The sequence below is a fragment of the Zeus faber genome, assembly GCF_960531495.2.
Source record: "Zeus faber genome assembly, chromosome: 4".
Lineage (NCBI taxonomy): Eukaryota > Metazoa > Chordata > Actinopteri > Zeiformes > Zeidae > Zeus > Zeus faber.
In genome coordinates, this window is record NC_137191.1 from 18,667,958 (window position 1) to 18,686,321 (window position 18,364).

Here is an 18,364-nt window from a genome sequence, read left to right on the forward strand (position 1 = left end):
ATTACAGCTACAGCGGGAGGGTGCAAGGTGCTAAAAGAGGTTAAGAGACACAAGCTGCATTGTTCAAAGTCGAGCAATTAGGGAGATGACAGTCTATACTGCTGCGGGTTAATATCTGTTCATTACAAGCGCACATAAATCCATAAATAATTATCGATTTTTCCCCCCGCTAATATTTTAAGTAATCACCTATTTGTGTGCCACTGTCGTACATTTTTTTTTTTTAATATATTTGCAGAAAAAATACTTAAAAAAATGTAAAAAGAGAAAATCAAATGTAGTACATCAGATGGACTCTTATGCGTGCTCTTAAACTTAAAAATGTATTCTGCCCGATAGAACAGTGATCCACAACATTTTTCCACAACAAGGACTCTCAATTAGATACACACGAGGCCACAGACCACAGCCGATAAGATTCTCAGTCTCTGGGACTTCCCTGACCTGTCTATGCTATAATCAGGGAGCCAACAGTGAAACTAGGATCAAAACAGTCCTTACTGTACATTCTCTAATGGCACTCACGTCTTGTAAATGACACAATGGTGAAGTTTAAATGTTAATCATTTTTCTGGGGACCCCCGTGCTTGAACTGTATCCCACCACTAACTAAGCACTGACCTTAATTCTGGCCTGGAGTTGCTTGACCTCGACCTCCAGGGCCTGGACGGCAGGGTTATTTGGGCTGACCGTTAGCGCTGGTGGTGTTTGCTGGGGGAGCCGCACCTTCCTCCACTGCTCCAGCTCCATCTCCAGAACCCTCTTCTGCTGCTCCACACCGGCCAGGTCAGACGTCAGCTTCTGCACAGGGACACACAGAAAGAGACGGAACACGTGGGGACGGTTATTACCACCAGTGGTCAAAAACAGCAGCGAGTCTGATGACTGGAAAAGACAAAGACGTTTCTGAAAAAGAAGACACTAAAAAGGTAAAAAAAAGCAACGGGAGACAAGTGACTGTTCTGTTTAAACAATGTTCAGGTCTCACTCTCTATGTGGTTGTTACACAGAAATAAGTATGGCTGGGTATCTCACCATTCAATTTGATTTTGATACAAAGGGTCACTATATGATGCTATATTGGTCTAATATTGATGAAATGGCTTAAGATATCTATACGATTCTACATTGACATTCATAATATGCACAGTATACTGTAAATACACTATATACATACATACATAAATATATATATATATATATATGTATATATTACACACACACACGCACGCACGCACGCACGCGCACGCACACGCACGCACACACACGCACACACACACCACAATATATACATATACACATATTTAAAAATGACCTTTTTTATAAAATAAATAGTAATATTAATAAAACAATTGTAAATCATATTTACTCGTATGCATGATCCACCTCTTTTGTATTTAAAAACTTAAAAATGTACTTAAAAAATAGAACTCAACAGAACAGCTATTGTTAGATACGACTTGGTCCAAACTTCCTTATCTGTCGATACTACAATTAGGGAGATAACAGTTAAAATATGATCATAAAACTAGGTCATTATTGAACGTTCCCAGGGGGTGCTAACATCTTGTCAATGAAGTAATGGTGAAGTTTAAATGTTAAATGTTAATCATATTTCTGGTGGACGACCTGGAACTTCTAGAAGGACCCCTGGGGGGGCCCCCGAGCCGCACGTTGAGAACAACTGCAACAAAATTACAGCCGCACGTATTCTTACTGCGCCCCGAGCAGGGCTTCCATGTAAAACTCAATCACATGCAGAGACACTTCTGATTATGAGACCGGGTGTATATTTGAACATGCGTGTTTGCTTTGGTTTAAAGGTTGTCGTGTCTCTTGTGGGAATTGCTCCAGTGCCATGTTTAATTATCCGCACACTGGCAGCGTGCACCCCGCGGTTACTCCCTGGCCTCTTCCCGTCACTATCACCAGACGTAACTTTGAAGAATGTGACCCTTGATGAGCTGGGGCGAGAACGCTGCGGTACCGCATCCACCTTGGTCTCTACAAGGTGCCGCCGGCTCTTTGTGATGAGATCAAATGGCGACTATTAATGTAGAAGTCACACGCCATTTCCTATGAGTGTGAACTGGAAGGCTCCAAGACAATTTTTTTTTTGAAACACCGCATGAAGCGGAGAACCTGAGGACCGAACTTTGAAGATCATCGAGCCAAAGAACGACGCTATATTGGTTCTGTATTTCAAAAAGTCCAGTTTGGTACTCCATACTAATTACATACTCATAAGTTTAAAAAAGGTTTATTAAAATAAATGCGTTTTCAACATGATGTAGTACCAGCAGGTAATCTGAATGTTTTAAGATGAAAAGTAGTTAAATTGCACATGAAAAAAAGTAAACACTTAGTGCTGGGTAAAATCAAAAATAAAAAAAGGAAAATCTACACTACTATATGATTAAATTCTATTGTTTCAATCATGAAATCATTCTAATATTGTCACTTTCTTTTTCTGAAGTTATGGGACCATTTTCCACTTGCACCACCCACTATGTATAAGAACGATTTAAACATTATGTAAAAGAAGTAGAATTGTTTCATAAGCCATCTCATTAAAAAATGTATTTAATCAATATTGAATCAAATCGTGAGCCTTTGTATCAAAATCAAATCGAATCTGAGATCCTGCCCAATAGCCCCTCCAGGTCAATATTTTTTTCTGTTAATTGTGTCATTATCCAGACTCAATTATACTCAAAAATATTATTAGATTGAACCATATTAATTTGACTATAGGTCAAAGAACACGGACACTGTACGAACACTGGTGCTTGAACTGTATCCAAGCACAAACTAAGCACTGACCTTAATTCTGGCCTGGAGTTGCTTGACCTCGACCTCCAGGGCCTGGGCGGCAGGGTTATTTGGGCTGACCGTTAGCGCCGGCGGTGTTTGCTGGGGGAGCCGCACCTTCCTCCACTGCTCCAGCTCCATCTCCAGAACCCTCTTCTGCTGCTCCACACCGGCCAGGTTAGAGGTCAGCTTCTGCACAGGGACACACAGAAAGAGACGGAACACGTGAGGACGGTACACAGAAATAAGTATGGTTGGGTATCTCACGATTCAAAGTGATTTCAATAAGGGTCACAATACGATTCTATATTGATCCCATATTGATGTGATTGCTTGCATTCTATACTGATGTATTGACATTTTACCAACATTATCAACTTTTCAGTGTAATCTGCCATGCATTACAAAACTATTTCACAACATATACAAATATGCCCAATACAAAAATGAAATATTTTAATTAACTTGTGATAACAGTGGTATTTAATTGAAACAATATAATTTAATTGTAGGTTGTTGCTTTTTTTTTTAACCCAATCGGACAAATAAGATAAGCCAAAATCGAATTTTATATAATATAATCTTCTCCAGATTATAGGAGCCCTGTGATTACATTGTTAATTTTAATTCTAAGGACAGGTTGATGTCATTTTATATTTTAAACATTATCATTTAGAGGAAGACGCTGTACAACAACATTGAATCAGACAAAATCCACAAATTTCTACCTACTTATGAAAGTACGTTTGAAATGTAATACCTTATACTCTACTGGTGCAGTGCCCGTTCACAACATGCCTGTTCGTCAAAGTTGCGGCCACTCGCGTTGAAAAACACAGGGGAAATACACCCTTTCTCAGGGGGGAAAAAAAACGCACCCAAGTCGCGCTTTTGGATAAACATGCTGTCCGCTTTTTTATTCAAAGTTTATAAACATTACACGCGTCGCGTTTACGCAACAGACATGCCTGTTCGGAATGGGCCGATTGCTTTCATGGGAGGCCCTGCCCCCTGCTGGCTCACTGTTTGTTAATATCACACGTGTCGCGCGTCAAAACTGCACCAAATTTGACACTGTGCGTCCTTGGGTCCCCAGCACTACACCCGCCAAGTGTGAAGTAGATCATCAGGTGAACGGTGTCAAGATAATCAAAGGACACGCACGCACGCACGCACGCACGCACGCACGCACGCACGCACACACGCACACACGCACACACGCACACACACACACACACACACACACACACACACAGAAATTCCTTTCTTTATTGTTTGATAATCTCAACTCTCAAATGCAAAGTGATACAGATGGACGTGTGCACACAAAAGTGGGAGGGGTGCTCATGTCGGGTACACAACACACACACACACACACACACACACACACACACACACACACACACACACACACACACACACATACACATTGCGGAAACCACAGAGTCCCAGGGGCGTAGCTCTCGGCATAATATACAGAGGTTATTGATATCCGGTTGCTGGCCGACACCTTTTAATAGAATCCCTCTTGTTTTAGGTTTCTTGTGCTCCGTTCGAGATGGGAGAGGGAGGGGGAGGGGGGGGGCACAGCTCCAGTGGCGGCGCTGCATATATTAAGAGTGGCATTGATGACACTTCCTGCAAGACAGGCTTTGATTTCACAGGCCATTTTCAGCCCTGGTGAGGGATGACACTGACATGGGCTGTGATGTATTGAGGGGCTATTAGGCTGCGAGAGAGGACACCGCTCTCTCTCTCTTTTTCTTCATCCCTTACTATCGCTCTCTCTCTCTCTCTCTCTCTCTCTCTCTCTCTCTCTCTCTCTCTCTCTCTCTCTCTCTCTCTCTCTCTCTCTCTCTCTCTCTCCCCTCCCTGACCCCCTCTCTCTCACTTTACTCTTGGTGGTGGTCTCACTGGTGCCATTCCAAGTGATACCCAATCATTAGTGGGATAAATAATGAGACAGAAGTTCCTGAAATAGCCAACTCGCCCCCAGCACACGCACACGCACACATCTCTGGCCTCAGTTTATCAACACACGTTAACAAAGAGTAGAGCAAAACGTCATGGCTATAGCTTTGATGTGACATGGAGTGCGAGCATCACAAACTAAATTCAAATAACGTCTGGCGACATAATGCTGCAAATTGCAGTCGTGCCTGTGATGTTTCACAGGGATTAAGACGTTCTGTCATGTGCCGGTCCGTCTCTCCTCTATAATCCTGCGGTAATTCAAACCTCTTACATGCGTAAGGGAGGGATGGGGTGGGGGGGGGTACAGTCCATAGCAAGGAGAGGTAAAAAGGGGGAGGTACTGAGCGACGTAGATAATCCTGCGACCAAATGATCCTCCATTGGGCTGATATGCGTGACCGGCACATTTTATCAGGAGGTAGAAATTAGGCTGGTACGCTTCACCTGTCACTTCAAGTTTCCCCTAAGCTCCTTGTGCTTCGGAAAAAAAAAAAGATTGTGTAAGCAAGGAGAAGAAATGACAATGTTCAACCTAGCAACATGACCCCCCCCCCACCCCCTTAATCACTCAAAGCTTCTGAAAATAAAGATGTGCGGCGAACAAAGAGCAAAAGTTAAGAGGGTCAGGGTATTCAGCGCACTGGAAATTACAGGATAGAAATGCTGTAACAAGCAGTACACAAGCTCACCCTGAGTGTGTGTGTGTGTGTGTGTGTGTGTGTGTGTGTGTGTGTGTGTGTGTGTGTGTGTGTGTGTGTGTGTGTGTGTGTGTGTCTAGAGAATAGAGCACAGGCCTGACAGTCATTGTACTATCTATTTTTGACAGTGGGGTCTGTCTGCGGGGACAGTGTGGCGCTGGCGATGACTGACTGATCAAAGTGTCGCTGCCTTGTCGAACACATGCGCCACTTAGGCTGAGACACCGACAGGTGAACAAGTTCCTGTTCCACCGCTCCTTTCCCCTCCTTCATCCTTGTCTCCTTCCATGACTCCCTCCATCCATTACAGTGCGGTACAAACGGCTTTTTAAAGGCACTTTACGAGACACTTAATTAACAGCTTGGTATCAGAGTCCAGACCCATTGCCAGACTTCCATTAAAATATAAAAATATATCAAATGGTTTTTTTTTGTGTTTCCAGTACACCAGAAAGGAAAAGCACCAGGCAAGAAAGGAAGTAGAGCTGGGTACTGGGCAGGATCTCATGTTTAGATTAGATTTCAATACAATGGGTCGCGTTTAAATTCAACAACGATTCAATCCAATATCGATATGTCGACATTTTTTACATAATGAGAATTGCTACCAAATTTTCGGTATACCATCTGATGTGGATTACAATAATACAAACATTCTATATTTAAATTAATTTGTGAGTATGGTGGCAATTAAATGTAAGCAGGAAACAGTCGCATAACTTCCAAACAAAGTATAGATATCATAACATTCAAATTGATCGATTAAGGAACTAATACAATCAAATTGAATCATATCATAAAAAAGCATTGACTTTTTTTAACCAAGCCCTAAAAAGTAGTGGGGAATTGTGGAATTAGGTGGGAATGAAAAACTGAACAAACATCAGCACAACAAAAGAGAAGTTGGACAGAGAGAGAGAGAGAGAGAGATAGCAAGAGAGAGAGAGAGATAGTGAGAGAGATGAGGGATGGGAAGAAGGAGTCTGGGCATAAACAAGCCTGTGTGAAACTGTCACGGTGCTTCTCACATGACGGCCCCCGCGGAGGCCCCGCTAAGCCAATTACAGGCAGCGAGCGGCGGACAGAGAGTCTGGCACCTCTTGGCCTTTCCAGAGAGGGCAGCCCGGCCTGGCTCCGGCCGCTCCAACTTTCTCTAGCGGAGGGGCATTAATACTGCAGCAAGGTGGAGGAAATAAACAGTAAGACAACAATTCCCTCTCTGTCTAGTCACTTTGTTTGTGTCGGTATGAATGTGTGTGTGTGTGTGTGTGTGTGTGTGTGTGTGGGGGGAGCTGTGTGCCATTACTGCTGTGAGGCTGTGTCGGTATGGTGGGGGTCTTGCAGCACAGGGGGCAATCAGCTGCAGGGGCAAGAACAGGCCACCTCTCAGGCGGTGGGGCTATGGGGGCTGCACTCTGACCCGCGAGTACGAGTCCAGCGGGCGTACACCGAACACACTTCTTCTATACTGCCCGACACATGAAGAAAGATGCCATAATCAGACCTCATGTGGGCTGTAGCTAGCCCATGCTACACCCGCACTGACCACCAGGAACCTTCTGCCAGTCCAACTAACAACGGTTCCTGTGTTACTGTGTGTGTGGGTGTATATATATGCATACACAAGTGTGTACATACAGGCTATGACACAGTATTGTGCTTAGGGGCTAAAGTACTCAGTGTTTTATTCATGGCGTACACACCGGGTGTCTTGGATTTGTTCCTTCCTGCAGGCAGCAGCTAAATCATTAAATGTGTGTGTGGCAGACGTAGCTGCCAGTGTCACACGGACCCGGCTCGCTGAAACATACAGCGGATCGAGACAATCGACGGCAGAAACTGAGTGAAACAGAGAGAGACTGAGGAAGACACACACACACACACACACACACACACACACACACACACACACACACACACACACACACACACACACACACACACACACACACACACACACACACACACACACACACACACAGCTCTCCTCTGCGGTGCTGACCTCCATAGGCTAGGGCAAGGCTGTCAGCCACACACTTATTAAGCATGATAAGGGCACAGGAGCTGCCCCCGATCAGAAAAAAACCACAAAAGAATCTTGGAAAAAGAAAAAGAGGGGGAGAAAAAAAAAAAAAACTTCCCTCACCCTCACAACTCTCTCACCCGCCCAGCCCCACCCCCAACCACACTACCTGTGTGAGCTGCTTGCTGCCGCTGAGTTTCTCCGTGAGGGAGTTGATCTTCTCGTCGGCCCGCCGCAGCCCCTCACGGGCCGCCAGCGCCGCATCCTTCCCGGCGCGTTGCAGGATGTCGACGTGGCGCTGCAGGGACTCCATGCGCCGCCGCAGCAGCGAAGGGGAGGAGCAGCGCTGGGTCTTCATCTTCATCACCACCCTCCTCCTCCTCCTCCTCCTCATTGACTCTTCTCCCCTCTCCCCCCGCTCCCCGGGCTCTTGCTGTTTATCATCTAGCGGGAGGAAACACACGCAGGCACTTCAGAGTCGACAAGTAGCACGGAAACGCTCCCTTATTTAGAAGCCGCCACTGCCGCTGCCGCTGGGAGTTGGCGGCCGCTTGTCTTTGTGTACGCACAAAGTGAAAAGCTGTGAGAAATTCTCGCAATTTGTGTGATTGAAGTTTTCCATTTATAACCGATACAGAGACGCCATACACATGTTAAAAAAAAAAAAAAAGCCTTGTTTCTGATCGACGGCAGGTGTCTCCGCTTAACAAGTGGATTCGTTTTTGGTGGTTCTGCAAAGGTATGAAACAGGGAAAACTCATGCTGTACCTCGACTCGGAACGCTGGCGTGTGAGGCGGCGTCAGATTCCTCCTCCTCCTCCTCCGCTTCTTCAGCCTGTGAAATTGTCGGAGACTGGAGGAGAGAAAATCAGGAGACGTGAATTCAAAAGCGAGCGTTTAATGCAACACCACAGATTGACATGTTCGGCTTCCCGAAAGCGGCTCGCAATGACACCGTGATCACAGGGCGCGCTCGCTTTAACACAACGCGACAAATCGCCCCGCACTTTAATAATTCACGCTTGGCCTACCGCCACCGCCGCCGCTTGACTCCAACTCTTCCTGGCACCGAGCGCAGCATCTGTCAGGTGCTCGCCAACGGCCACATGTTCAATCACTCTCTTACTCACTCGCTATTTATCCGTGTGTGTATGTGTGTGTGTGTGTGTGTGTGTGTGTGTGTGTGTGTGTGTGTGTGTGTGTGTGTGTGTGTGTGTGTGTGTGTGTGTGTGTGCGCGCGTGCGCGTGCGCGCGCCGGTGTGCGTGCGTGCGACACCCTCCGACTGTCCGGGCGTTTGTAGTGACATCAAACAACATCCCCCACCCCCATTGCTCCCTCCCTCCCTCCCTCCATCCATCCTTCCTCTGTGTGGAGGTCGGGTACGGTTTGATCAGCACCGGGTTTGATCACCGAGTCTTGCGAGAGGAGAGGAGCTCTCGGGATCGTGACACGATGCGGTGAAAGGGGAGGCCTGGATTGTCACGGAGATGAGCCCATGCAGAGGGGGATCGGAGAGGGAAGGATCCTGACAGTTCCCTCGCTCGTACGTACAACAACTTACAGCCCAGCCCAACCCACCCCTGCTTGGAATGGTACCCTACCGTTTTCCCTCTTAAATGAAATACCACCCCATTCATAAACGGTAAACTGATGGCATGTGGAAAAGTTGGTAGAAAGTGTTATGTATAAAATGTCAACCTATTGATACAGAATCGTATCGCGAGCCATCTCATCAATATCGGACTGAATTGAAATCTAATCATGATGCTTTGTACCAAAATTTGAATGGAATCATGAGCTCCTGCCCAATCCCCCACAAACCCACACACAGTGAGGGGAGAGCTCCCCCTCTCTCTCCCTGACAGAACCAACCAACGGAGAGGATTCAAAACCCTGTCTCATTTTCTCCTCTCCCTTTCCCACTCCGGGAGGTTTAGAGCCGCTGGTCCTGCTGTGAGGAGGTTTGAGTCGGACAAGAGCAAGAGTCCAGACATATCGATTTCATGGCGTGGGGAGAGAGAAAAAGTCAGAGAATGCGCTGCGTGGACAAGTGTATCGAAGCAAACCTCAGAGATGGCGGGAGCGGAATTAGACTCTCGCAACCCGAGCAACAAATTGTTTATCGAGGGACATTTGATATAACTACACACTGACAAATTACATAAATGCATTATTAGGGCACATGTGCAAAAAAGCAGTCATTGGGGGAAAAACACATATACGACATTTCACTTCAGTTATTTGGCGGTGTTGGTTTTTTCCAATATAAATATGATATGTAAAAAGCCAACCTGTCGGGTGGCACGGTGCAGGTGCTGCCCTGTCCTGCAGCACTCGCAGTTCAGACTGTCAGAGTACTCATCACTGCTCTCGCTGTGTGTGTGGAGAGAGAGAAAGAGAGAGAGAGAAAGAGAGAGAGAGAGAGAGAGAGAGAGAGAGAGAGAGAGAGAGAGAGAGAGAGAGAGAGAGAGAGAGAGAGAGAGAGAGAGAGCAGTTATTACGTGCCAAGAGTTGAACCGGCAACCCCCGGCTCTGCAAATACCACCCTTGGATTGTGAATCCAATTTACCTTTTATGGTTGGTTTAGTTGACATCAAGCAAAAATATGTGCATTTTCTTCCCCACACCCAAACACAAAATCAATGTCCCGTCCAATTTTCCTCGGCTGAAAGTGTAAATGTGGGTGTAAATGAAGTGAGAGGCGGCGGCGCCCGGTGCTGATGGTGAACGCATCAACATGTATGAGAGCTGCTGTGGCCTTCATTAGCCTTCGGCGTGTGACAGACGTGTGAGAGGCACGGCTGAACGGAGCCAAGCCCAGCCACGTCTGATGGACACGCGGTCAGGAGTTCCTGAGATGTGCGTGCGCACACGCACGCACCCACCCACCCACACACACACACACACACACACACACACACACACACACTCACACACACACGCACGCACGCACGCACGCACACATACATACACACATACACACACACACACACACACACACAGGTTTATTGACAGTGACCTTTGACGTGGAGGTGGAAGCCAGTGACATTTACGCTGGCTGGGTTTATTAAGGTGGGGCTTGGGAGCAGCAGAAGAGAAAAAGACCACAGAGACAGGATCTAACCTGAACATGACAAAGCTGGGAGCTAGTTAGGGCTAAACCCGGGCCGAAAGGGGTGGGCACACGGACCTGCTGGGGATCGGTAATCACACCACGCTGAGGCTGCGGCTACCCTACTAAAGTTGTATAACTGGTGAAATATCTGCTCGCACATCGGTGACGGAACATGGTCTGCGGGGGAGAGGGTATAACCAATTTAATACATATCATCAAATTTCGTAAAATCCTACTTTCTTTCTACACTATACATTTGATCTTTGTCACCAGTGCTCAACAAATGGGGGTTAAACACGTTAACTGATACCTCCGGTATCAGGTTCAAGCCGACACTGGCCAGCACTAGCCTGTTGAATGCACTGTCAGAATACTTTGGGATGTGTCAGCCTCTTTGTGTGGTTTATATTCAAACCAAACTTGATCTATATTTACATGACACATATGTAATTTGCAAGGCTCCTGTGTGTACAGATGCTGCAGGCCGAGGGTCTTCTGGAAGACATACTTTCTTCTTTCCTGAACTGTACTTTCCTGCAAAGTCTCTTTGCACCCTGGACCTCTTGCCCTGTACTCGATGAAACAAAAAACAAACAAACAAAAAAAGCTGATATGCTAGAAATGGTCAGCTGCTTCTGGCAGCTCAAAACTTGAGAAAGAGAGCCAGCGGCAGTATGAGAAAAAGTCAAAAACCGAAGGCTTGTCAGAAGCCTTAACGAGTCTGACATCTTTATTTGGCACTATTTAGGCCAAACCTCCAAGAGCAGCATCGCCCCATTTGCCGAGCTGCCTAACAGATATATAAGAGCAAAAGATCCCTGTGAGACAAACAATGCAGAAGACTTTGTAGTAGCCAGCCAATTGACAGGTGCCTAAATAAGACAACATCTCAATTTAGACTCCTTTGAAAAAATCCTGGTAAGTCTCGCTCTCAGGTTTGAATGCTGCTTATTAGCCACATGGCGAGGCATCAGGAAGGCAGGGCATGGCTAAACCCCGTCACTGCTAAAAGGCCTCATGTGGATAGAGCTAGAGGATGGATTACAATCCGATGAATTAGTTGTGGGAGAGATGGTAGAACGAGGGAGAAAGAAAAACAGAGAGAGATGGAGAAGGGAAATAAATATCATTGAGATCTCCCGGGTGTTTGAAATCAAATCTTTCCAACCATCACTCAATAAACATGGCTCAGTGGCTTTTTGCATAAAACATACATGAAATAATTACAGTGGATGGTTCTTAATTTACAGGGTGTTAAACAGCTTGTAGACATCTGGTGCCGAGCCGAGCGGGGTCATTCAAAATTTATCTAACTAAATTAAGGCGAGGAGCTGAGAGAAGATGGTCGGGATGATAGAGGAAGGGGAGATATGAGCTAGTGAGAAGGGGGGGATGTGAGAGTGTGTGGAGGTGGGAGGGGTTGATGTGCCATAGCGAAACTGACGAGGCTTAGAGCAAGGTGTTTGTACATTTGTGGTTGCGGTGTGTGTGAGGGGGTCTGGGGTACTCGCAAGGAGATCCTTAGTGCTGGGGGGTTTGGGGAGAGTAGTGGGCGGGGGTGGGGGTTGGGTCGGTGAATATGCAAAAGACCAGTAAATTAAATCAAACTGCCAAACTGTCAATTTATGGGCAGCGTGACTAGTGCATGAAAATGGCATCACTGGAAGGTATCAAGGCATCGGCGGCCCCCTTATCCCAGGGCTTTCCTGGCACCGGTTCAACTTTGTGTGCAGAGGTGGCTAATTTTGCATGCAAATTTCAGTCAATAAGCTCCGAGCGAGGCATCCCAGGATATTTCAAAGGATCTGACAGTAGTTTCCCCCACCTCTCCTTCTCTCTCCCTGTATCATTCGAGCTCGCCATCATCTTTTGGCTCTTGAATACCAACTAGACAGACACTGAAATTCAATCACCCATTTGCTTACACTTTGCATATGCACGTTGTCCCCTGGATGCCACCCCCCCCCCCCCCCAATACACTACCATATCCTCTCCCCTCTAACAGCCTAGGAAATAATGAGGCTGTGGGAACAAGCATGAGGGCCTGTGTGTGTGTGTGTGTGTGTGTGTGTGTGTGTGTGTGTGTGTGTTGATACCTCTCTGCGCTCATGTCCTCCCACTCGTCCTTAGCAGGGCTGGGGCTGCGGCCTTGCCAGCTGATGGCTTGATTGGGGCCGACTGCTCGGTGGCTGCGCTGGCGCGTTGGACCTCTGAGCCTCGCTGATTTGAATTTGACCTTGCTGCTAATAGTGCTAGGTAACCCCCCTCCCACCACTGATCCCAAAGCACTGTTCTTGTAAAAGTCACGGGCCGCACGAAGGATTCCCAGCTCTTGTCTCAACTTCAGCAACTGTCGGCGGAGCTGGGCGGCTTCCTTTCGCACAGAGGCGAGTTGGGACCGGACAGCCAGGGTATCCCTGCGGTGCTTCTCGCGCTGATCCAGGGCCCAGGACTGAGTCACCTCTACTTGGTTGCGCAGGTGCTCCAGGGAGGCCTGCAGGTTGTGGCAGTCATCAGACAACTCCTGGTTGGCCACAAGTAACTCCTTCTTCTCCACCCTCAGTTTCTCTGTGTCTTCCTCCAGGGACTTCATCCTCTGCTGCAATTGCTTGATCTACGGGAATTAAGAGACAGGGTTAGGGTTCAGGAGTTCAGTGTTTTGTTCAGGTTTGTAGTTACGGTTTGTTGCAGTTGTTTATTCCCGTGTTATCATGAACAACAGGGAAGATTTAAGCATTAAATCGATTGAACAATCTGAAAGCATCTATGAGGAACTCTGCTAATATAGCTGACTTATGTGTGTTAATGTACAAACTGGGATTAGCTTTGCCACTAACATGTTTGCCTTAGGAGTAAGTGCTTGACAGTGCATATAGGCATATGTCTGGTTGGCTGAGCCCATTTGAAGATCAGTCACCCCCTCCCACCCCCTCTTGTGGTGGGGCTATGGACATCTGACTGGCACCCCGCATCCCTGTCACCCTTCACTAAACACCATCCAGGGGCACTTAGTCTCTGTTAGATCTTCGGTGGAGACCGTTAAGAGAACAGTGGATGCCTGCTGGGTTTGTACCCGCAGGCAATATTTCCCTTTTATTTGGCTCTCTCTCTGCCCTCTGGTAAAGCACAGCACCTTTCAAACAAAATTAGGAGGCTACCCCCACTCCTGATGATCAGCTGCTATGAAAGCGGGTGGGCCGCATGTGAACTCATGCAGGAAGCCCGTTTAAGTACATGCATGCCGGAGCAAGGAGACACAGAGTGGCAGCTACTCCCTAAAATGTCAGTAAAATTACTTACCATTTCTGGGCATAAATTATCTGCCACGCTCTTCTCCTGGAGGTTTATGTAATGCGGTGATTGTCATTTAGTAATAATGGCAATGACAGTCTCCATTACATCGCCATATGGCCTTTGCTGGCAAAGACTGTGACAGCATCATCTGCTGTAAATTACTCCTAAACAATTAAATTCTCACCAAAATAGTTTCCTGTGGTCCTCTCCTTCAGTGTGCCACTGTACAGCCACATACAATTTAAACATCATTTGTACCAGACAAAAATGATTGGATGATCCAATCACAACTGGATAACTGTAAATACAGCTGTGAACGGATGTAAGATACCCCAAGAATCCAATTACCAAATCCACATTCTAAGTAGGATGGGGACGCATGTCGTAAGTAAAGTTGTGAAATACGCTGATTCGCATTGGAACCAATGGGAGGGCATCAAAAAAGGCAGGAAAACATTCACTGGATGTGGTCACGAACATGCCGAAAAAATATACCAAAATCCTTTAGTTGACTTGCACGAAAGGGCATGGCTATTTGCTTGTTCAGTCGGGAAGCAAAATCTGATCTGGTGGTCACCAGAGGCGCTACTGAGATACCTGGATAGAAGATGCGTCTTTTTTCACAGGGATTTTAAGGCACTTGTGAAGACAGTAAACATGCAGAGTGCATTTTCTTGTGTACATCATTTTGAGAATAAACTTTTAAGAATGAGTTTAAAACAAAAAATAAAAAGAAAAACAACTACCATTTCACACAGTATAAACCAATATGACTGTCGAGTGCTTGACAAAGCTGAGAACCACATTTTCTACCAGAAATCCTACAATGGTTATGTCTCCGATGGTTTCCCCTTTATTGGCGATGACAAAGAACAATTAGTGACGGCATTGTGCTGTACCTTCCTTAATGACTGCTCCATCCGCTCGGCAGAAACAGGCTGCTTTTTGGGAGTGCTGCTTCTGACCTGTGGCTCCTCCGCCACTTTGTGGTGCAGTTCTGTCCGAGGGAACAAAGCCTGATATTGTGACATTGTATGTCAAACGCGGGCTGTCAACCGATGGCCCAATAATGAAAAAGGACACATTAAATCAATTAGCACTATTAAGGTCTAATTTATAAGTCCATTCTTGAGTCGTTCAAATGCTTGTAGAGAACTCGTTTTTTTGTTAGGTGTCAATCAAAAAAGTTAGGAAGCAGAGCCCAATCTCTGATTCCACTCACACACACCCACACCCACCCACCCACACTCTCTCTCTCTCTCTTTCAAATTCTAAAAATAACGTAAATAGCCATTATAAACTAGTGATAACAAAAATTTTTTTTAATTATATAACAGTTTACCAGATAATAGAATAAGAGTGTTTGAAAGCCGAAATGCAATGACATGTATGTACGCTCCCCTCTGAGAACCTTAAACGCAGTGAAGCGTTTGACTCCCTGGAGACCTCGCAGCCCGTGGCTGCCGCGCTGCGCAGCCCACCCTGTTCCCCCAGTGGACGGTTCATCTCCACAGAGCATCGCGCTGCTTCATTGTGAGAACTTCAATGGCTGCTTAGGCACAGATTTGCATCATGGGGTTTGTGTTTACAATACCAAGCATGCAGGAGCATGCATGCAGTGCATAGGGATTTGATTCATGCAACTGCATGCACACAGACACACCCACGACACCACCTCTATGACATAGCTCTAACGCTAGAAGACAGAACTGATTTTCCTCCAGACAAGGATTGAAAGTGCACTATTCTCTAACTGTTTCTCCTCCACTTTTGACATAACTTCCATGGGGCTACAACTAAGGATGGAAGAATAAAAAAATGAAACTTTGAGAGTAAGTTACGGAAGGTGACTGAGGGACGGGGGGGATAAATAATAAAAGAGTCCATCGGAGGAAAGACGGAAAGAAAGAGATTGTTCCAAAGAGCTCCTGCTCCTTGGCGATATGTCGAGTGACTTGCCCAGGGAAGTTTGTTACTTTGAATTAGTAGGCTCTTTTGTCTCCGCAGCGTGTCACATCAAATCAGCCACGGCGCCAAATAGGACAGGAGGGCTGCCAGCGCTCGCTGAGTACATAACCAGAGAGGAAGACAATTATCCCGCTCCGGCGCTGGTGGCTGGGGAGTTGGCACCTCGGCGCTACCTTGGCAAAGACGCTGCGGTGGCTCCCCAGTCACCCGCCGTTAGAGGAGGTCTACATACATTAACGTCGCTCCCGCGCCTCCTCACGGGCCAGAGCACAAAGGCCTGGCGCCTTTCATCTGCTGCCTTTCGTTAGCGTGATCCTGACGAGGCGCGCTTCAAACCTCTTCCTCTTTGATCGGGTCAGAGGGGGTTCCAAAGGAGTCAAAGTTCTGGGCGCTCGAGGAAAAAAATAATAAGAATTGTTTTACAGATAATATGAAGTTTGTTTGTTTTTTTCCCCCCTGACTTGCCGCTGCCGCGTCGGTTTCAGGTGGGTTCAGACCGGGAACCAAACTGAACACAACTGAAAATGTGTCGCCGGTATTGTTTGCTGGGATGAACAAAAACCATACCTGTTATTAGGGCTGAATGATCATTTGTTATAATATTGGTATTGTGATACAAGACAAGATATTGTCTGGGCTTTTGGTATTGCCACATTGTGATATAGTTAAATGTTCTATTTAAGGCTGCATCACAGTAAAGTAATGCCGTTATTTGATCTTCATAGTCTGTTCTGGTTGTTCTAATCATCATAATATTCACAGTAATAATGATTGTTTATCAAATACTTATTGTGTGTAAATGTCTTATTAAAGCACCAAGAGTCATCGATAAAATATTGACCAATGATCAATATCGATCGAGGTATTCGTCAAAAGATATTGTGATATTTGATTTTGTGCCCCAGCCCTGAAGGAACCTGTAATGACTGTAAATATGCCTCTTGGAGGATGTTTATGTAAAGCACTAGATTACAAGAGGGATCTTTTGCACGAGAGTCCCAAGGGGGAATCCACTGTCGGTGACCATGATCCGTTACATACGAAGGTACGGGTCCATGAATTGTAAAATAATGTGGACAACAAAAGAGACGGCATATCCTCATGCCAGTGCAAATGTACATTCAGATGTAATTTGCGTTCCAAGATGTCACACTAAATACCTTCCTTTAAATGCGTCCATTTCCTGGAATCTCTGATTATAAATCGATTGTCGATGGGAAATCATTTGGCATTTTAATTAGTGCCATCCTTTAATGCAGGTCTGACTCTGCAACAAATACCATCATTAGCAGTGGAGTAAATTAAAGTGATCAAGGGCAGATTTGCTATTGAACAGGTTAATTAAGATGACTGGTTGTGTTGGTCAGGATCTGACGAAACAATTAGGATTGGATCAGAAGTGATTTGGCTTTTATCATTGGGAACGGCACACAAACAAGATGATGAAACAAGATACTTCTTGATCAATTTGCAAAAGGCTGATTAAGTCTAATTGAGCTGTCCTGCAAGTGCCACTGAGGACATCCTCACAAAAATAAATGTGACCTCAAAGTTGAAACTTTATTGAATGTGAGCAATAAACATGTTAAATATTTAAACTTCAAGGCGGAGTACCCAGTGTTTGTTTATTTGAAGATCAGATTTTTAATTTAAGCGGATATGTCAACAGCAAATAGTACTTTAATATAGACAGCTATAGCTAAGGAAGTAAAAAAGCACAGGTTTGAAAGGTAAGTGGAGAAATGTGGGTGCGAGGTCACCTCGGTGTGAATTCTGGAGACACAGACGTAGCTCCTTAACGTTGGTGCGGTCCACAGCAGACTGGACTTGAAGTACGTCCAGCTCCTCCTCCAGGTTGGCCCTACAGTCAAGCACACAAACTTTTCATCCAAAGGTTTTACATTAAAAAAAGTGAAGTGTGTCGTAAGATAAGAAATATCTCCATTGTTAACTTCCAAAATATCATTGTATTCGCTTGACTTCACTTTTAACCTTTAATTATATGCATAAACTTTCCTTTAAAACAGGAAAGATGACATGGAGAAGAAACCGACTAATTAAAATGCATTTTAATTCATCTGGAAATCAAAGTGACAAGCAACATGAAACACCCAGGTATGGTAGTGCAGTTTATGTGTGTATAGGAGTGTGTGTATCAGAACTGGCAAACACATTGAAAAGAGGGCCCAATTACCTCTGTGCAATTAGCTTGATTCTTGCTAAAGGCTAATTATGAGGAGGAAAAAACGAGCCCTGCTCGAGACTTTGCACTTTCAAGTTATTATTAGGACCCCAAAAGATGTCTTTTGAGGATATATACAAGACCCACTGAGACAACTACACCTGAAACACACACCTAATTTCCCTCCCCTCTGTGCCACAGAGTCAGAAAGAAACATAGGAAACTCGCTCCTGTAACTGTAGTCACATTCTTCTCCCAGTTAACCTCATTTCAACAGCAGGGACTTATCTTTTTTGAC

General features: G+C 45.7%; 1 protein-coding gene across 1 annotated transcript in view; it reads right to left on the bottom strand.

Annotated features, from left to right (window-relative positions):
* Positions 1-18,364, bottom strand: part of cntln (centlein, centrosomal protein) — a gene marked incomplete at both ends in the record, with an annotated part of 102,353 nt that overhangs the window by 36,575 nt on the left and 47,414 nt on the right. Inside the window, 7 exons of the mRNA XM_079999464.1 lie at positions 622-801; positions 2,824-3,003; positions 7,676-7,864; positions 8,275-8,359; positions 12,719-13,236; positions 14,816-14,913; positions 17,645-17,745. Of these exons, the coding sequence (XP_079855590.1) occupies positions 622-801; positions 2,824-3,003; positions 7,676-7,864; positions 8,275-8,359; positions 12,719-13,236; positions 14,816-14,913; positions 17,645-17,745 (1,351 nt within the window). The remainder of the gene's footprint in view (positions 1-621; positions 802-2,823; positions 3,004-7,675; positions 7,865-8,274; positions 8,360-12,718; positions 13,237-14,815; positions 14,914-17,644; positions 17,746-18,364) is intronic.